The 21,689-nt window shown below is 43.6% G+C and overlaps 1 protein-coding gene across 38 annotated transcripts in view; it reads left to right on the plus strand.

Moving 5' to 3' along the window:
* MTUS1 (microtubule associated scaffold protein 1) overlaps positions 1 to 21,689 on the plus strand; it is a 229,787-nt gene that overhangs the window by 182,685 nt on the left and 25,413 nt on the right. For 37 of the 38 annotated variants that reach the window (XM_060407020.1, XM_060407042.1, XM_060407030.1 and 34 more), the window contains one exon: positions 11,309 to 11,375. In XM_060407020.1, coding sequence (XP_060263003.1) covers positions 11,309 to 11,375 — 67 coding nt within the window. Of the gene's footprint in view, positions 1 to 10,005; positions 10,269 to 11,308; positions 11,376 to 21,689 lie in introns of those variants that run through there. The other variant, XM_042241362.2, reaches the window with a different exon arrangement.

Here is a 21,689-nt window from a genome sequence, read left to right on the forward strand (position 1 = left end):
TTGAGATAACTCTCAGTGTTGGTCCAAGGATTCTTCAGAATTTTCATCCATTCCTAAGATACTGTGTCGTACAACAAACATGAAACAGATTTTCTTTGCTTACTGACTCTTCCCGTGATACAAGGATGTCAGTTCAGGAACTAGTTAAAATTCATTGAGAAAACCAAGCTTCTATGAACATATGCCACTGGCATAGCAACAGAAAGTAAATTATTTAAGGGGAAATACTGGGATGAGAATGTAACTTGAGCTCTCTAGGTATTTTTAAATCACTGTTTCAAAGACAAAGATACATGACATCTCAGGAGGAAACCTGTTCAGTTTGCCTGTTCTGTAGTTCAGTTCAATCCAACAAACCGACACTCATTTCTTAGGCTACTCTGATGTGATTGCCTGTCTGGGGCAGGGGAGACAGAGGTGACTGAGACCTGTTCTGTGCCTTTGACAAGCTTCCAGGCTAGTAGACAGTTTAGATCAGTATTTAGTGAACATTTTACAGCTTTGTTCAAATATATATATATATTTTTGAGGGATTTCCATGGTGGTCCCTTGGTTAAGACACTGCTTCCAATGTAGGGGGCATGGGTTCAATCCCTTGTCGGGGAACTAAGATCTCACAGTGTAGTCTATGTAGATATATATATACACACACATACACATATATAGATATATACATACATATATATATTTATAGATATATATCTCTCTACTTGTACTCTGTGTGTGTGTATATATATATATATATATATATATACACACATACACACCTTTTTTTGAGATGGAGATGTAGACATTTATCTAGTTTTAAATTACAGTAGCATACAGTATTTTTCTGGGTTTTAGTGTGTGTGTCTAAATATTTGTTGGCACAAATGTATCCCATTAGAGTTGTCCTTCAGGAACATTGTGCCACTGATTTAAACAATAAAATGTTACACAAGTAGAATAATGTATCTGGACCCACTAAAACGTAATGTGAGTAATTAAGATGGGAAATTGCCTTTGTGGTAAATATGGAATGATTAGACACTGAGAACATATCTATGTGTTTCATTTCTAAGTATCCTTTAAAAAATTTAAAACAATGCTTTCAGGTATTTCATAAATACTCTTTTAAAAAAACAGTTTAGGCTTATATTCTGTATGTCTCTCTATCAGTTGCCTTCCTGTGAGCTCAAAAGAGGAGATATTTTAGTCATTATTATAAGATTTGGGAACAGAGCTAAATTCTTCCTCAAGGCAACTTAGCAAGTCAGTAATAGGCACACACAAGAAGAAAAATCCTATTGTTTCCCTTCTGTGATACCCATGGCATTTAGCTACTATAGTACTTCACAAATTTCTTATCATGCTGACAAAACCTCTGTGGTATAATCAAGACATATGATAGTTTTCTCTTAGTGGAAGAAGAAACAGTTCTAAGAACTGAATAAACTGTTCAAAATTTGTATACACTGTAACCAGTGATGGGAGAGCATGAATTCTGATTTCTGGTTTTATTCACTTTTTACTTTACTGCTAAATATTTTATGCTATTAGACAAAAAGTTAAAAATGTATAGGTTAAATTCTATTTCATCTAATGGAAATCTGTTGTTAGAATCTTGACTTAACAGTACCACATGATTTTGAGTTAAAACTCATTTATCTTCAGTACTTTTGTTTTTCTTTATTAAGTAAGAAAGGAATTTGAGAGTTGGTTTATATAACCAAGTAAACTAAATTGGAAAGCACATAATTATTAAATGTAGGGAACAATTTGTCTTTGTAGAGATAAGCCAATTATTGACTTTACTATATCCAATCAAGTCTGATGAGTTAGTTCTCATCCCGCTGTGTTCCTCCCCTTCCTTCATCCTCTTTTCCATTTCTACTGATGCCAACCTTGTTCAAACCCTGGGTAAACTACCTTCTAGATTATGATAGTAACTTGTTAACCAGTCTGCAGGCTTGCACTCTTTCCCCTGTAATCCATCTCAAGCAATGCTAGTAGATTGATTTTTCCAAAGCACTCCTTCAGTGTCTCTCCACTGACTGTATGGCTGACCTGCCCGATATGGTAGCCACTAGCTTGAAGACACCACTGAGCTTTTGAATCATGTTATTGTTGTTCAGTTGCTAAATCATGTCCGACTGTTTGCAACCCCATGGACTGCACCACCCTAGGCCCCTCTGTCCTCTGCTATCACCTGGTGTTTGCTCAAATTCATGTCCATTGAGTCAGTGATGCTATCTAACCATCTCATCCTCTGCTGCCCCTTCTCGTTTTGCCCTCAATCTTTTCCCAGAATCAGGGTCTTTTCCAAAGGGTCAGCTCTTTGCATCAGGTGGCCAAAATATGGGAGCTTCAGCTTCAGCATCAGTCCTTCCGATGAATACTCAGGGGTGATTTCTTTTAGGATTGACTGATTTGGTCTTGCTTGATTTGAAGTGTAGCCTGGCTGAATTGAGATATGCAGGCAGTGTAAAATATACCTGGATTTTGAAGACCATATTAAATATCTCATTAATAATTTTTCTATTGACTGTATGTTGAATTGATAATTTGGATATACTGCATTAAATAAAATATATTGTCAAATTAGTTTAACTTTTAAACTTAAAAAATGTGGCTACTAGGAAATTAAAACTACCTCCATGGCTCACATACTTCTTTTGAATGACTCCAGTATGTAACAGGGAATATAAAATTCTCTCTATAATTTGGCAGAAGCTGCCCATTTCAATCCTCCCCTCACTGCCTGTGTGCTCCAGCTATATAATCAAGAAGGTAAAGGAGAAACAGGAAGGGTTTAACATTTGTTGAGTGTTTACTAAGAACCAGACATTCTCACTTATTATTAAGATCATCTCCAAAAACACAAGTTGGAGTTTATAAGTAAGAAAATTGAGCTATAGAACTGTTAAGTAATTTGACTAGCATCAGTTAGCTGATAAGAGAAGGACCAGGACTTGAACCAAAGACTAGGTCACTATGAACTCAAAATCCCCTACGGGGACTTCCCTGGTGGTCCTGTGGCTAAGACTCTGAGCTACCGATGCAGGGGGACTGGTACACTGAAGCTGAAGTTCCAATACTTTGGGCACCTGATGCAAATGGTCAGAGAACTAGATTCTGTGCGCCTCAATTAAGACCCAGCACAGCCAAACAAATAAGTAGTGTTTTGTTTTTTTTTTTTTTAGAGAGAGAAAGCCATGTCCATCACCTTGTTCAAATCCTCTACTAACTTCCTGCCCCTTTTCATCCTTTGTTTAATATCTTTAATGGGTTACCACCCTTCTCCCTAATACCTATGTGTTCAGATCTTTCTTGCAGTAGCATCCCATTGCTACTTGGATTTTACTTTACATAGATTTGTTATACAAATTGCCAAAGTTAAAAATGCAAATTCAATAATGAGGCCGTCCTGCTTTCTGTGCCCCTCTGTGAGCAAAGGCACAGGAGCACCTGTGAGGACGACAGTCTCCCTCACCTGTGCTCCCAGTCCCTCTGTGCCCCACACAGCATGCCCCTGCCGCACTCCATGTGGTCCTAGCGTTTGAAGATACTTTCCTCCCACATGACTTGGCCCCTAAACACAAGCCAAACATTCTGTCAGTTGCTCAGCTGCAGAAAGATTAGGTCCAGTACCAGAGAAAACATTTCACTGGGTCGAGCACCCTGAGAGATGCTTTCATCCGCAGTAGGGCAGACTCAGTGAGCTTCATGGCTCCCTGTACTGTCTGTGAATTTCATCTTACCTCCAATTTTTTGAGTTCCTAATGCCCATAGCCAGGCTTCAGCAATACATGAACAGTGAACTTCCAGATGTTCAAGCTGGTTTTAGAAAAGGCAGAGGAACCAGAGATCAAATTGTCAACATCTGCTGGATCATCGAAAAACAAGAGAGTTCCAGAAAAACATCTATTTCTGCTTTCTTGACTATGCCAAAGCCTTTGACTGTGTGGATCACAGTAAACTGTGGAAAGTTCTGAAGGAGATGGGAATACCAGACCACCTGACCTGCCTCTTGAGAAACCTATATGCAGGTCAGGAAGCAACAGTTAGAACTGGACCTGGAACAACAGATTGGTTCCAAATAGGAAAAGGAGTACGTCAAGACTGTATATTGTCACCCTGCTTATTTAACTTCTATGCAGAGTACATCCTGAGAAACACTGGGCTGGAAGAAGCACAAGCTGGAATCCAGATTGCCGGGAGAAATATCAATCACCTCAGATATGCAGATGACACCACCCTTATGGCAGAAAGTGAAGAGGAACTAAAAGCCTCTTGATGAAAGTGAAAGAGGAGAGTGAAAAAGTTGGCTTAAACTCAACATTCAGAAAATGAAGATCATGGCATCTGGTCCCATCACTTCATGGCAAATAGGTGGAGAAACAGTGGAAACAGTGTCAGACTTTATTTTGGGGGGCTCCAAAATCACTGCAGATGGTGACTGCAACCATGAAATTAAAATATGCTTACTCCTTGGAAGAAAAGTTATGACCAACCTAGACAGCGTATTGGAAAGCAGAGACATTACTTTGTCAACAAAGGTCCGTCTAGTCAAGGCTATGGTTTTTCCAGTGGTCATGTATGGATGTGAGTGTTGGACTCTGAAGAAGGCTGAGCACCGAAGAATTGATGCTTTTGAACTGTGGTGTTGGAGAAGACTCTTGAGAGTCCCTGGGACTGCAAGGAGATCCAACCAGTCCATTCTAAAGGAGATCAGCTCTGGGATTTCTTTGGAAGGAATGATGCTAAAGCTGAAACTCCAGTACTTTGGCCACCTCATGCGAAGAGTTGACTCCTTGGGAAAGACTCTGATGCTGGGAGGGATTGGGGGCAGGAGGAGAAGGGGACGACCGAGGATGAGATGGCTGGATGGCATCATCGACTCAATGGACTTGAGTGTGAGTGAACTCTGGGAGATGGTGATAGACAGGGAGGCCTGGCGTGCTGTGATTCATGGGCTCGCAAAGAGTCAGACGTGACTGAAGTGAACTGAACTGAATGCCCATATATTGTGAGTCCATTGAATTTCTTAAAATTCAGCCCAAAGACACTCTTTTATGAAGACTTTCCTGGCCCTTCTAGCTCTGTTTTTTTTTTGTTGTTGTTATTTGTTTTCTAATTTAAAAACAAATTAATTGGACTATAATTGCTTTACAATGTTGTGTTAGTTCTGCTCCACACTGTGAATCAGCCATATGTATACATATATGCCCTATCTCCTGAGCCTGCCCCCCACCCCACCCCTCATCCTACCCCTCTAGGTCATCACAGAGCACCATAGCTCTGTTTTATCTACTCTCTGGATTCTAGGAGCACGTACATTTTCCCTGGCACACTCTACTTGTTGTTGTTGTTGTTCAGTCGCAAAGTCATGTCTTGACTCTTTGTGACCCCATGAATTACAGCACACCAGGCCTCCCTCTCCCTCACTATCTCCTGGAGTTCACCCAAGTTCATGTCCGTTGATGCAGTGATACAATTCAACCATCTCAGCCTCTGCCGCCCTCTTCCTTTACCTTCAATCATTCCCAGCATCAGAGTCTTTTCCAGTGAGTCGGCTGTTTGTATCACCATTTTGCAGCTGTTTTTAAGATAGGCAGCTCACTGAGAGCAGAATCTGTGTTTCCTGCTTTCTTAGGAAACCACCCACCTGCTATGGCAGTGCCTCATGCATAGTAGGCACAGTGGTGCTAGTGGTAAAGAACCCGCCTGCCAGTGCAGGAGATACAAGTTTGATCCCTGGGTCAGGAAGATCCCCTGGAGGAGGAAATAGCAACCCACTTCACTATTTCTGCCTGGAGAATCCCATGGACAGAGGAACCTAGCAGGCTACAGTCCATAGGGTCGCACAGAGTGGAACACAACTGAAGGGGCTTAGCAGGCAGGCATGTGTATCTGAATGAACAAATGGGGCAATAAAGAGGGTGGCATCCCAGATGTAAGGTGAACTTATAAAGTCTTTACACAAATGTTCTTTGCTCTTTTCTAGCTCTTTATAGTCAATCAGCAAATATTTACTGATTGCCTAATGTGTAGAGGGCACTGTTAAAAATATAGTTGGGAAGGAAAGGGAAACAAAGGGGGAAGTTAAGCATTTTTTTCCCAGAATTTTTACTTAACCCTTTGGTTCTCTTATACCCATTATAGAAGTGATTGATATATAGATAGATAGAGATCTGTATATACATATCTGTCTTGTCATTGCTAAGTTTTTCTAAATAGTTTCAGAGCATTAAATTATATGTAAAAGTGGTTGGAATCCTAGAACTATCACTTATCCATTTGTTGCAAGTCTATTTAATGACTGACTTTACCACTTTGGTAGTAGACATCATTCATTAGATATCATCATCATTTCCCCCGGAGGACGGCATGGCAACCCACTCCAGTATTCTTGCCTGGAAAACCCCATGGACACGGAGCCTGGTAGGCCCCAGTCCACGCGGTCGCAGAGTCAGATGCAACTTAGCAACTAAACAACTACAACAATCATTCATCACAGAGTAGAAGTTCTAATGCTCATCTCATGAATCTGGTAACCAATACCACCCTTTCTGTTTCTCAAAGGATACTGTTGCTAGTTTTTGCTCTTATTCTTGGTTTATCCTTGTATAGCTGTTAAATGTTCTGTGCATACAGGCCAAGTGAAGGACAGTGTTGATGGCAGTAATCCCAGTTTCTCCATAAAAGTTTCCAGGTACACCCCCCCCCACCGCCGCCCACCCCCAAACATCTGAACAGTATTCAGTGTGCCTCCGATATTTTTGAAAGTGAAATCTAGCCCAAAGTGGCACCTAAACAAAGATGAATTTTGAATGACACTAGCACTCTAAAAGTAAAAATGTCTGAGACCCAGAAAAGTGGACACAATTCATTGTGTAGTAGTGGGGACGGAGGAGGTCAGAGAGAGCCTACATCTGAGCCATCAGACTGGGCTCTTTGCTGCAGAGTCCCTTGTGCTGTTGACTGCTCCCAAGCTAGCAAATCGAGGCTCACTGATGGGACGACAGCCAGGGACTAAGTGCCTGTGTCCCAGGGACTCCTAATTAAATTATGGTGAGTTCATTCCCCCCGCCTTGGAGCACTTCATATCTGTAATGCATGAGCATAAAAGCATTTTTTTCCAACCTGATTCCCAACTCCCTCTCCACCCTCCCACCACATTGTGTGAAATTCTGCATATTACAATACAAAGAGAATTAAATAATCTTGTTATCTGGACCATAAAGGTCTAAGACAGAAACACTGATATATGAGCAGCTAAACAAAAAGAAACAGGCAATCAATATCTAAGTGACAAAATGCATTTTGTCATCTACAAAGGGTAAATATCTTAAAGGGCAAACTCCCAGGAGAGTCAGACAGAAACGAACACTGAGCATATGCTTATCATGATACGGGCACTGTGGTTGGCGTTTCTCGTAGGATCAAAAGCCCTTTGTTTTTCCATTATCCAGTACCACGGTCCCTCGTATGAGGTCATCTGCCTTGAATTATGGGGCCTGGATGTTTTAACTCTACATAGCCCCAAGCTTCTTTCAGACATTGTTCCCATGTCTTAAATTTTTTTCCTTATTTTCCCCAGCATCTGGAATGGTACTTCGTTAATTGGTACTGAGTAATAACTTGCCAACCAATTCAGAAGGATGAATGTCCTGTCTAGGCATGTGGGCGAAGGCAGTGGTATCTATGATTGACTGTTAGTATTCCCTGAAGGCTTATAAAATGGGTCAATTACAGAAGACCAGGCATTCCAGCTTCTGGAGATGGGACGTGCATGGCAAGCCCAACTTAGAAGCGGCGTGGGTCGTCTAAACAGGAGCTGGGTGATTTGAGGTTCGTGGACTTTTTTTTTTTTTTAGTGAAACAATTAAAGTGTTTACTAGGAAAATAATACATTTGGATAGACACATGGGCGGTCTCAGAGAGTGAGCTGCCTCTGGAAGTTTATTCTTTATGCACTCAATGGAGGGCTCTCATTGAGCAAGGACACTTATATGATCCAAGAATATGGGATGAAAATCTACTAATCCTCTGCAAAACAGTGTGGAGGAAGGCTTTCCATGGTTTAGGATGGGATTGGCAAGGATGAGGATTAGAATGGAGGCAGTAATAATAGAAAAAGTGCAAGGGATTTAAGACACATTTGGAAGAAAGAACAGACTGACTTTGGTGCAGCCCATTAAAGAAGAGTCCAAAATGACTTCATGAATTGTCCTGTTATTATCACTGGGACTGCCAGAGGTTGGAAGATACCGATGACTTCTGGGCATTGTTTTCTTAATGTGGACCATTTTTTAAAGTTTTTATTGAATGTATTACAATATTGTTTCTGTTTTATATTTTGGTGTTTTGGCTGCGAAGCATGTGGGATTTAGCTTCCCAACAGGGATTGAACATGTACCCCCTACATTGGAAGGCAAAGTCTTAAACCACTGGACCCCCAGGGAGATCCCAGCTTCTGGGCATTGAGGCAGGTTGAGTGCAGTAGAGTTGGGGGAATGTCCATATGGGTACAGTCAACCCTTGGTATCTGCGAGGTTGGTTCCTGGACAGTCCTCCCCCAGTGTACCCCCCAACAACAGATGCCAGAATCCATGGACACCCAGGTCCCTCATATAAAATGATGTAGTACAGCTGGTCCTCGGTACTCACATGTTCCACATCAGGGATCCAACCAACCTCGGATTTCAACTGTACTGAAACTGCTTGCTCCCAGGTCCCCTTTAATAAGCAAAAAGATTGCCTGGTAGATACTTGTGATAGGATGTGAAAATTTTCACAAAATTATCCCTGGAAATTTTATACCAACTTAATTTTGTAGTATAGATATTTTTATTCATCTCCCCATTTTATCCATCTTGATTTCCCTCAACCTATAATTTCTACATCATGAAACTCATTCAGTTCAGTCGCTCAGTTGTGTCCGACTCCTTGCGACCCCATGAATCACAGCACGCCAGGCCTCCCTGTCTATCACCAACTCCCGGAGTTCACTCAAACTCATGTCCATCGAGTTGGTGATGCCATCCAGCCATCTCGTCCTCTGTCGTCTCCTTCTCCTCCTGCCCCGAATCCCTCCCAGCATCAGAGTCTTTTCCAAGGAGTCAACTCTTCACATGAGGTGGCCAAAGTACTGGAGCTTCAGCTTTAGCATCATTCCTTCCAAAGAACACCCAGGGCTGATCTCCTTCAGGATGGACTGGTTGGATCTCCTTGCAGTCCCAGGGACTCTCAAGAGTCTTCTCCAACACCACAGTTCAAAAGCATCAGTTCTTCAGTGCTCAGCTTTCTTCACAGTCCAACTCTCACATCCATACATGACCACAGGAAAAACCATAGCCTTGACTAGATGGACCTTTGTTGTTCACTAGAAAACCTTGGATTCATTGAATTGTGTTTTCAGAACGACCTAATACTGCATTTTAAAAATCAAGCACTTAGAATACCATTAAGGCCAAAATGTACTTAAATTCCAGTCACCGTTAAATGTCCACAACAGTGCTAGTGTGTGGTTAACTTCCCTACCTTTTTAGTGAGAAACAACTACACAGTAAAAAAAAAAAAAATCATAAAATAGATCTGATCGCCAACTCTCAAATCAGCAGGTCACACTTCTTAAAATGCCAGTGGACCATGTTGTAAGCATTCAAGCTAATTTTTCTGGGAAAAAGCATTCATTCTACAATGTCACGTTAAATTCTAAGTCACAACACACGCCATTCCTCTCTTTCATAACTCACTTAGCACAAAGGTTTTGAAGAACAAATTTCCTTTTTCTATTAGCAAGAATAACCATCTAATGACCTCAATTAGAGAGAGGAATAAAAAAGGCGCACACATCTAAAAATAACTCCATTATCCACTGCAGAGGAGCTTGGTTTTTCTTTCCACTGGACCAGCTGATATTTAAGTAAGTGGCAATCGATCAGCCTAAGGTCTGGCCGTGGTTTCTCATAAATGAAGGGCTGTGGCTTTAAGTAATCGCGGGCTGCCGGTGCCAAAGGCAGAAGCTGCAGCATCAGCTCCTGGGAGGAGAGGCGGCCGAAGCACACACGCCAACCTGCAGGACGTGAGTAAGGCCGGGCAAGGACCAATGGCGCTCCTCCTGGCGGAGCTTTGAATGTAGACGGACCGGCCCGGTGGGTGGCGTGGCCACCTGTGCGCTCCTCGGCCGGCGCTGGGGGGTGGGGGGAGTTGGAGACAGAAGCTGGAAAATGGGCTGCTCCGGCAGCAAAATGTGCCTGTATCCTCCATGTGCGGCAACAAGGGTAATTCGGATTTGTTTCTAGCGGTTTTCTGGAAGAATGTCAGGGAGGCAGGCAGAGGTTGTCTGATCTTAGCAGGGGGAAATGCTCTGAATGACAAGCAACTCTTCCCCTGCAAAGGCCGGTCCCGTGATCTCGGTCCGCAGCGCGGACATCTAGCCTTGGCAAGGCGGCGGAGCTGGGTCCTGGGCGGTCCCAGCAGGGGCATTTCCAGAGAGCTGTGAATTTTGCCTTCTCCTTCCTTAACGCGCCGGTGGGAGGGAGTCTGCCTGTTAAGAAACTGTATCTCATTGCCGTATTCGTACAAGGATGTGTGTCTGTGTGCTTGCTATGAGTTGCTGGTAACTTGAAAATTGTTCTCTTTTGCAAGACTGATCATTGCTTTTTTTGTTTTTTTGGATTCTGAAAGAGCAACCTGGTTTTCTTTGACATTTTTCTCTAACATCTTAGAGAGCCGATTGTATATAGCATCATCCTTAGAAAATAATGTTGAGCAGAGTAAAATTAATTTCATTGTGTCTTTAAAGGGTTATTGTTGTTATTATTTTGACCAGAGGTTTATAACAGACTTGTGTGTCTTCCTTTTAGAAGTAAAGTACTGTCCTCCTCCTAAGGAAAGTTTTGTATTTGCAAATATAGGACAAAGTGCATGAAGTACATATGTTTAGAACATTAAATATTTATCTTTCACTGATGAAGCCTTCATTGCCCTTGGAGGAGGAGAGTGCATTACGTCTGAAGTACAGTATGCATCAGCAGAAAGGTTCTGGGATTGGCAATGAAGCGTGGCTCAAAGTCAATATTTTTTAAATGGGCCATTCAGTGTGGAACCTGAGAAAATACAGACTTTTTTGCGATGTGAATTTCCTTAACAACTAAGGGACATCTGTGTTTTTTTAACAACACAAACTGTTTAGCCTAAATGATTCATATCTTGGCTTCTCAATTCTGAGTCTCGTTTTCCTGGTGATAACGAGTGTGTGTGCTTTACTGAAAAGGGACCCTCTTGAAAACATTAGTAACTTGATGTGTGTTTTCCACAGCGAGAGGAAGCACTGAAACAAAACAAAACCCTATCTCAAGAACTTGTCAACCTCCGGGGAGAGCTAGGTAAGAGCTTTTGTTTTTTCTTTAAAGTTCCAGGGTTGAGGGGGAAGTCAGCCAAGTTGGTTTTCTTCTCTGCGTGGTGCCTGGAGTCGCACCCTGGCTGTGTTAGCCCCTCACTCTGGTGTCTTTGCAAACACTTCCTCCTATCGATGTTTCTGTTGAATCTTGGCAGCTAGACCTCAAGTTCACAGAATTCCGGGCACAGATCTGACTAAGCCGAGCAGAGTTTCTGATGACCAAACCATTTCTCTTCCTGAAAAGAGGGGCAGACTGGTTTTTGTAATTGTGTGAATTCCTGTTAAATAATTCCATCAGGTTTTGTTGATTTTATCTTTTTTTCCTGAACCATTTTTCATGAGAAAGAGTGGTGAGACAGTTCCCTCTTTCATAGCAGTAATTGTATCATACTTCTTGGGGGTGGTCTGTGAGGAGAGAGCATGATGTTGTTAGAAGGTACATCCTGGGCTAATCTTCCCATCGGACCCAGTTCCACCGGGCGCCAGGTGCCTCTCAGGTCTGTGGCACTCGCCATCGCCCTGGGTGTCCCTGTGCCCAGGCCGAACTGTCTTCTAGTTCTTTTCTGGAAGAGTCCTGGGTTCACGAGACAGAGGCAATACTGCCTTTCCTCCCTGAGCCCGCGGGCTGGAGTGGGCTGGCTGCCACGCGAACCCCGTCCTCTACAGTTCTAGACAGTCTGCTGGCGGCAGTCACTTCAGACTTTGCTGGAATCTTTCACTGAAAGACTGTATTCCTGGCCCTTTGCGTTTTTCCGTGTGTGTATGTGTGTGTGTGTGTATGTGTGTGTGTGTGTATGTGTGTGTAGGTACGTGTATAAATAATGCAAAGGCAACGGCCAGCGATGAAAACGGCATTCAGTCTAGTTCCGGGAGAGATGGCTCCTTTTTCTGTGGACAGCATCAGAGTTTAACCAGTGTCAATATAATTTGCTGGCACTTGAACACACTTAAGTTCGCCCCCACCCCGCCTTCCCACCACACCCGGTCAAAGAGCAAGGAGCCGTGAACTTGGGGTGAAGCCTTGCCTCTGTATTCCTCTTCTTTTTTCACCTCCCGATGCAGAGCAGCGCCGGACCCCTGGCTTACCCTGATGCCTAGCCCGGGGCATCATTTTCTCCTGACCTTAGGAAGGAGGACTGTTTATGGAAGAGTAATTGTAAGACAGATGGGACTTCGGGACCCCAAAGAGTTGAGAGTTCTAGGAAAACAGTTCAAGGAAACCTCAGATAAGAAACAAGCCAGCTCCCAGAGATGCTTGAGGCTCTCTGCCAGGTCACTGAATGTGACTGCTGCCCTTTTGATTATCCAGACGACCAACTTAACTTGCTTTTGTCTGTGCCTTAAATCATGTAATGGATATAGGGTCAGCAGATCAGGAAAGAGGCCTTTTGTGTGCATTTCAGGGTTTTCTCCAACCTGGTAGAGGTGGAGAGGAGCCTCCCTGGGGGTTCACGTTTCAGCCTCCTCCTGCAAGATGAGGCAGACACGCCGAAGGAACACTGTTCTCAGTCAGTCAGTTTGAATGGGGGAATCCTCTTTTCACCTTTCAGTGGATGGCACGATCCCGTGATCCCAGTGGACCCAGGTACTCAGCACTTCCAGTTAGTCACTTAGCCCGACAGGAAGTAGCTGTGACCGTTGGCACCCACTCTCCATCTGTGATAAGGACACCGAGCCCGCGTGTGGCTTTCCTGCTGCTCTTGGAGGGTCGGGAGGCGTGGTTGGCCAGTCCATATCATCCAGTCACCCAAGGCTGGCCTCTCAGGAAGTGTGGCAATACTAATGGTGAATCAGATCGAATGGCTCAAGTACCAGTGCGGAGCGTCTAGGGGAGGGTTTTGGTTCCATGAGAGGAGGATAGAGAAGCCTGTAATCTTCCTTCTGATGAAACAGTCCAGGAAGACTGCTCTTGAGGCTGCCAGTTTAACTGATGGCAGCATGAGCTGCAAGAGAAAGAAGTTAACATAGCAAAGTTTACCGCTCAGTTTTAACATGTCGGTTCAGTTCAGTTCAGTCGCTCAGTCGTGGCCGACTCTTTGCGACCCCATGAACTGCAGCACATCAGGCCTCCCTGTCCATCACCAACTGCTGGAGTCTACCCAAACCCATGTCCATTGAGTCGGTGATGCCATCCAACCATCTCATCCTCTGTCATCCCCTTCTCCTCCTGCCCTCAATCTTTCCCAACATGGGGGTCTTTTCAAATGAGTCAACTCTTCACATCAGGTGGCCAGAGTACTGGAGTTTCAGCTTCAACATCAGTCCTTCCAGTGAACACCCAGGACTGATCTCCTGGTTGGATCTCCTTGCAGTCCAAGGGACTCTCAAGAGTCTTTTCCAACACCACAGTTCAAAAGCATCAATTCTTCAGTGTTCAGCTTTCTTTACAGTCCAACTCTCACATCCATACATAACTACTGGAAAAACCATAGCCTTGACTAGACAGACCTTTGTTGGCAAAGTAATGTCTCTGCTTTTTAATATGCTGTCTAGGCTGGTCATAACTTTCCTTCCACAGAGTAAGCGTCTTTTAATTTCATGACTGCAGTCACCATCTGCAGTGATTTTGGAGCCCCCCAAAGTAAAGTCTGACACTGTTTCCACTGTTTCTCCACCTATTTGCCATGAAGTGATGGGACCAGATGCCATGATCTTTGTTTTCTAAAGAGCGTCTGGGGGAGGGTTTTGGCTTAAAGCTTTGTTAAGCTTTAAGCCAACTTTTTCACTCTCCTCTTTCACTTTCATCAAGAGGCTTTTGAGTTCCTCTTCACTTTCTGCCATAAGGGTGGTGCCATCTGCATATCTGAGGTTATTGATATTTCTCCCAGCAATCTTGATTCCAGCTTGTGCTTCTTCCAGCCCAGTGTTTCTCAGGATGTACTCTGCATAGAAGTTAAATAAGCAGGGTGACAATATACAGCCTTGATGTACTCCTTTTCCTATTTGGAACCAGTCTGTTGTTCCATGTCCAGTTCTAACTGTTGCTTCCTGACCTGCATATAGGTTTCTCAAGAGGCAGGTCAGGTGGTCTGGTATTCCCGTCTCCTTCAGAACTTTCCACAGTTTATTGTGATCCACACAATCAAAGGCTTTGCCATAGTCAATAAAGCAGAAATAAATGTTTTTCTGGAACTCTCTTGCTTTTTCGATGATCCAGCAGATGTTGACAATTTGATCTCTGGTTCCTCTGCCTTTTCTAAAACCAGCTTGAACATCTGGAAGTTCACTGTTCACGTATTGCTGAAGCCTGGCTTGCAGAATTTTGAGCATTAACACGTCAGTGGTGTAAAGTGGCTAGACTTGTGGGCATACTCTCCACGTTCAGATCTTTGGTAGCTGGATGACCTTGGGTAGGGGAGACATAGCCCACGTCCTCTGTCCCGATTTCTTTTTCTGTAAAATGGCAGTAACCTTGTCTGCCTTTTTTATGGTGGCTGCGAGGACTGTATGAGGTAACTTGTTGCAGAGTCACTACCACCAAGTGTTATGGAAAAATCTGAATGAACTTCTTGGCCAACCCAATAAATAGTGAGATGTGTGCAGTTGACGGCTGTGTAGTAACCGATTTACTGTTTTACGAGGGCAGAGACTATACTGCAGACTAACCTATATAACCCCATGGACTGCAGCCCAGCAGGCTCCTCTGTCCATGAGGATTCTCCAGGCAAGAATACTGGAGTGAGTTTCCATGCCCTCCTCCAGGGATCGAACCTGCATCTCCTGCTTTGCAGGCAGATTCTTTAGCCACTCAGCCACCTGGGAAGCCCATACTGCAGAAAAGAGTAGTAATTCAGCTAAATATTCTTAGAAATCCCTTAGGTCAGGCTATTTTTTTCTCTTGACTTTCAAATGGAAAAATGAGATGTGATGGATCCCTTCCCAATACAAGTGCTTGGGATACACTTTGCCATTTTGCATCCTGGTCTTCATATGCTCATGTTTAATGACAATGGATCTTCTAAGTGGACAGAGCCTAATTTCATTCACCCCTTAAATAATGTCATTGTAAGGCTGTTATGGTCAGCTATTTTCCTGTCCATTCGCGTGGTTTCAGCTACAACCTGTAGGGTGATGACTTGGATTTATTTCTCTAGTCTTCTCCTTCCCAAGCTGCAGATAACATTTTTCCCAGTGAAGAGCTGCCTCTAGAAAAGTCAGTCTAATGTAATCAGATTTCCTGACTCCCAGCCCCTCACTTTGTGAATACTGTGAAGTGTCTCCTTGTTCAAACCTCAGTCTGTTCATCACCTTCTTCAGTGGATTGTTATTCACTTACCACCCAAGCTACCAACTAAGCTCATGATCCTCTTCCTCCATCCTCCACACGATACCCATCTGTGTTCTAAATGTTGTTCAGACTGGCTGTTCCTGACCGTCCTGATTTAAGCCCCATCATTTCTCACCTGCAGAGTATCCCAGTGGTCACCCAGCAGATCACCTTGCCTCCAGGCCTGCTTCTCTCTTCTCCAGATGCTACCAGGACTAGACTTGTAATAAGTCTCATGTGTGTCATCTAGCAGACACTTCACAAACATAAGTAGACCCCCATTTGGGTTTGGGGATGAAGTCCAAACATACTAAAGCCAACATGTGTGATGTGGCTGTACGTTTCTGGTGCAGCTTCATGGTGTCTGACCCGCATTCCCCTCTGCACACCTCCTTTTCTCTCCCTGGGTCCCAGCCACAAGCTCATCCACACCTCTTTTGTGCTTTTTTGTGTGAATGCCAAGTCATTTCAGTCATGTCCGACTCTGCGACCCTATGGACTGTAGCCCACCAGGCTCCTCTGTACAAGGGATTCTCCAGGCAAGAATACTGGAGTAGGTTGTCTTGCCTTTCTCAAAGGGTTCTTCCTGACCCAGGGATTGAACCCAAGTCTCTTCACATCTCCAGCATTGGCAGGCAGGTTCTTTACCACGAGCACCACCTGGGAAGCCCTTTTGCTTCTTGGGCACACATCATCCTCTCTGAAAGGCTCTTTTCTGTCTTCCCACTATCTCTCTATTTTTTGTCCCCAGACTCTTCCTTCTCATTACTTATTTTTAAAGTCCCAGCTAAAATATTTTGTCTTCAATTGTGTTTCACCCAAATCTTTCAAACACGTGAATTGCATCTCCTACTATACTCTTCATACTGTTCATGGGGTTCTCAAGGCAGAAATACTGAAGTGGTTTGGCATTCCCTTCTCCAGTGGACCATGTTTTGTCAGAATTCTCCACCATGACCCGTCCTTCTTGGGTGGCACTACACGGCATGGCTCATAGTTTCACTGAGTTAGACAAGGCTGTGGTCCATGTGATCAGACTGGTTAGTCTTCTGTGATGATGGCTTTCACTCTGTCTGCCCTCTGATGGAGAAGGATAAGAGGCCTTGGAAGCTTCCTGATGGGAGAGACTGACTGAGGGGAATACTGAGTCTTGTTCTGATGGGTGGGACCATGCTCAGTAAATCTTTAATCCAATTTTCTGTTGATGGATGGAGCTGTGTTCCTCCCTACTATTTCAGTTCAGTTCAGTTCAGTCGCTCAGTCATGTCCGACTCTTTGCAACCCCATGAATCACAGCACGCCAGGCCTCCCTGGCCATCACCCACTCCCAGAGTTCACTCAGACTCACGTCCATTGAGTCAGTGATGCCATCCAGCCATCTCATCCTCTGTTGTCCCCTTCTCCCCCTGCCCCCAATCCCTCCCAGCATCAGAGTCTTTTCCAAGGAGCCAACTCTTCGCATGAGGTGGCCAAAGTATTGGAGTTTCAGCTTCAGCATCATTCCTTCCAAAGAAATCCCAGGGCTGATCTCCTTCAGAATGGACTGGTTGGATCTCCTTGCAGTCCCAGGGACTCTCAAGAGTCTTCTCCAACACCACAGTTCAAAAGCATCAATTCTTCGGTGCTCAGCTTTCCCTACTATTTACCTAGGGCCAAACTATGGTGGAGGTAATGTAGATAATGGTGACCTCCCTCAAAAGATCCCATGTATGTACTGCTACAGTCCGTGCCCCCAACCCTGCAGCAGGGCACCGCCGAGCCACGCCTTCACGGGAGACTCCTAGACACCCACAGGCAAGTCTCCGGTGGGGTCACTGTTCCTTTCTCCTGGGTCCTGGTGCACAAGGTTCTATTGAGCCCTCCAAGAGTCTATTTCCCAGTCCTGTGTAAGTTCTGGCAGCTCTGTGGTGGGGTTAATGGCAACCTCCTCCAAGAGGACTTATGCCACACCCACACCCAGAGCCTCTGTCCCTGCGGCAGACCACTGCTGACCCGGACCTCCACAGGAGACCAAACACACTTCTGTCTCAGTCTCTGTGGGCTCCCTGGGTCCTGGTGCGCGCAAGGTTTGTTTTAGCCCTCTGAGCATCTCTGGCAGGAACGGGGTTTGATTCTAAACGTAAATTCACTCCGCCTACCATCTTGCTGGGGCTTCTCCTTTGTCCTTGGACGTAGAGTATCTCCTCACAGCCGCTCCAGTGCCTACCATCTTACTTGGGTTTTTCTGACCTTGGACATAGGGTATCTCCATATGGCTGGTCCAGTGAAGCGCAGCTGCCACTTCTGACCTTGGACATGGGGTATCTCCTCTCGGCCGCAGCACAGGAGACCCCGGTTCAATTCCTGGGTTGGGAAGATCCACTAGAGAAGGGATAGGCTACCCACTTCAGTATTCCTGGGCTTCCTGTGGCTCAGATGGTAAAGAAGGAGGTGGAAGTGATGGAATTCCAGCTGAGCTATTTCAAATCATGAAAGATGATGCTGTGAAAGTGTTGCACTCAATATGCCAGCAAATTTGGAAAAGTCAGCACTGGCCACAGGACTGGAAAAGGTCAGTTTTCATTCCAATCCCAAAGAAAGGCAAAGCCAGAGAATGCTCAAACTATCGCACAATTGCACTCATCTCACACACTAGCAAAGTAATGCTCAAAATTATCCAAGCCAGACTTCAACAATATGTGAACTGTGAACTTCCAGATGTTCAAGCTGGTTTTAGAAAAGGCAGAGGAACCAGAGATCAAATTGCCAACATCCACTGAATCATTGAAAATGCAAGAGAGTTGCAGAAAAACATCTATTTCTGCTTTATTTACTATGCCAAAGCCTTTGACTGTGTAGATCACAACAAACTGGAAAATTCTTCAAAAGATGGGAATACCAGACCACCTGACCTGCCTCTTGAAAAACCTGTATGCAGGTCAGAAAGCAACAGTTAGAACTGGACATGGAACAACAGAGTGGTTCCAGATAGGAAAAGGAGTACATCAAGGCTGTATATTGTCACCGTGCTTATTTAACTTACATGCAGAGTATATCATGAGAAACACTGGGCTGGAAGAAACACAAGCTGGAATCAAGATTGCCAGAAGAAATATGAATAACTTCAAATATGCGTATGACACTAGCCTTATGGCAGAAAGTGAAAAAGAACTAAAGAACCTCTTAGTGTAAGTGAAAGAGCACAGTGAAAAAGTTGGCTTAAAGCTCAACATTCACAAAACAAAGATCATGGCATCCGGTCCCATCACTTCATGGCAAATAGATGGAGAAACAGTGGAAACAGTGTCAGACTTTATTTTTTGGGGCTCCAAAATCACTGCAGATGGTGACTGCAGCCATGAAATTAAAATATGCTTACTCCTTGGAAGAAAAGTTATAACCAACCTAGACAACATATTAAAAAGCAGAGACATTACTTTGTCAACAAAGTAATGACTAATAATGTCTAGTCATGGCTATGGTTTTTCCAGTAGTTATGTATGGATGTGAGAGTTGGACTGTGAAGAAAACTGAGCACCTACAATTGATGCTTTTGAACTGTGGTGTTGGAAAAGACTCTTGAGAGTCCCTTGGACTGCAAGGAGATCCAACCAGTCCATCCTAAAGGAGATCAGTCCTGGGTGTTCATTGGAAGGACTGATGTTGAAGCTGAAACTCCAATACTTTGGCCACCTGATGTGAAGAGCTGACTCGTTTGAAAAGACCTTGATGCTGGGAAAGATTGAAGGCAGGAGGAGAAGGGGACAACAGAGGATGAGATGGTTGGATGGCATCACCGACTTGATGGACATGAATTTGAGTGAACTCTGGAAGTTGGTGATGGACAGGGAGGCCTGGCATGCTACAGTCGAGTGGGTCACAAAGAGTTGGACACAACTGAGCGACTGAACTGATGACTGACTATACTCTTCAAGGTACCTCTTTAAAAGTATTTATTTGTAGACCACATAGTCTGGAGCGGTGAGCACCTCAAGGGCAAGGCCAGTACGTCCTTCATCTGTGTAGCTCTACCAGCTAGTACCTTGTGCCTGGCACGTAGTACTTCTGATGTTTAGTACATTGACTCAGAGAATGAATGAATGACTTCATTGCTGAGGATGGGAGCTAAGGAAAGTGGGTTTTATCCTTATAATATGCTAATACTTAATGGTTTCTGTATACAGATATCTTCCTATGAACTGTTAAAAATAAGTAATAATGTAAGATGAGCTGTAATTCTCTTGGAAACATTTTACATTATGCCTGACAATCTCAGTTAATCAGGTCATTTTGAAAATGTCAGCCCTTGAAATAAATTACAGTTCAATTTAATGGTCTACATAATCCACAGCAAACATTTGGCCTCTGAGCTAGGGAATAAATGTGTCATTCTGATTCTTTCCAGGGTCATGTTGGTGTAATGGGGAGCCATAATTATGATCCTCTGCGGTTCCTATTGTTTTATTAACCTTAATGAATGGAATCACATTTTTAATCTAAATTAATAAGGGTTAGTTTGTATTTCACAATTATTCTTTAGCCATCAGAAATAATAGCTAACTCACATCTTGTCCTGATTATTTTTATGTCATGATTCAAATGAGATTTTAACCCTTAATCCACAGAGATTCCTGGGTTCTCATAACAATGGCATAAAAGACTAGTTGACTTGGCCTTCTGTGTGTAAAAATGAAAGGTTTGGCAACATTTATTGAGTGCCTGCTCTTTCCTAATGTCAGTGTTCATCTCTAAATCTACTGGTTTGCATTTTATAGAAAGAAAAAAAGGGAGAAAGAAGAAATTGAGGTTTAACAGTTATGTAACTTTCTTAAGGTCAGTATAAAAAGCAAAGCCCCTGGATAAAACTCAGGAGGATTAGACCACCAAACACCTGTTGATCACAAAAAATATTTGAAAATTATTTGCAATATTTTTGCAAAAAATATATTGCAACCAAATATTTGAAAGATTGGGAAATTATTGGCTATAAACCACCAGTTTGCATTGATAATTACTTTTGGAATCTTTTTATGGAAGTCAAGAGTTCAAGAAGTATTATTAGATGAAAAAATCTTGTTATATACTAGGGAAAAGTGACTTGGCTCTGCCTAAAGCACTGTACACATTGTCTAATCAACGCTTGACTATGTCTGTGAACTTGAGTATCCCTCACACCTTTATGGAATGTGTTAATTCTTTCACTAGTTTTGTGTACAGTTCAGTTCAGTCACTCAGTCGTGTCCGACTCTTTGTGACCCTATGGACTGTAGCATGCCATGCTTCCCTGTCCATCACCAACTCCCAGAGCTTGCTCAAACTCATGTCCATTGAGTAGGTGATGCCATCCAGCCATCTCATCCTCTGTCATCCCCTTCTTCTCCCACCTTCAATCTTTCCCAGCATCAGGGTCTTTTCTAGTGAGTCAGCTCTTCACTGACACAGTTTTGTGTACAGTTGTGGTTTAGCAAGTTTGTATATTTAGAATAATTTTAAAACTCTTTGACAGTTAAGTCAGTTTCAGTTCAGTTCAGTTCAGTCACTCAGTCATGTCCAACTCTTTGGGACCCCATGAACTGCAGCACGCCAGGCCTCCCTGTCCATCACCAGCTCCTGGAGTCTACCCAAACTCATGTCCACTGAGTCGGTGATGCCATCCAACCATCTCATCCTCTGTCGTCCCCTTCTCCTCCTGCCCTCAATCTTTCCCAGCATCAGGGTCTTTTCAAATGAGTCAGCTCTTTGCATCAGGTGGCGAAAATATTGGAGTTTCAGCTTCAGCATCAGTCCTTCCAATGAACACCCAGGACTGATCTCCTTTAGAACGGACTGGTTGGATCTCCTTGCAGTCCAAGGGAATCTCAAGAGTCTTCTCCACTTTAAGTCACTTTAGAGTTGCAGAATTCCAGAAGTCATTTTTGAAGTGGGCTTTAATGAAAAATCTATTATATATATAGTGAAAACCAACTGTATGCCAAAACAGTTCCTTTTTAAAAATTTATTTAATTGAAGGATAATTACCGTATTGTGTTGGTTTCTGCCGTACATCAATATGGA

Source organism: Ovis aries, chromosome 26 (genome assembly GCF_016772045.2).
Source record: "Ovis aries strain OAR_USU_Benz2616 breed Rambouillet chromosome 26, ARS-UI_Ramb_v3.0, whole genome shotgun sequence".
Lineage (NCBI taxonomy): Eukaryota > Metazoa > Chordata > Mammalia > Artiodactyla > Bovidae > Ovis > Ovis aries.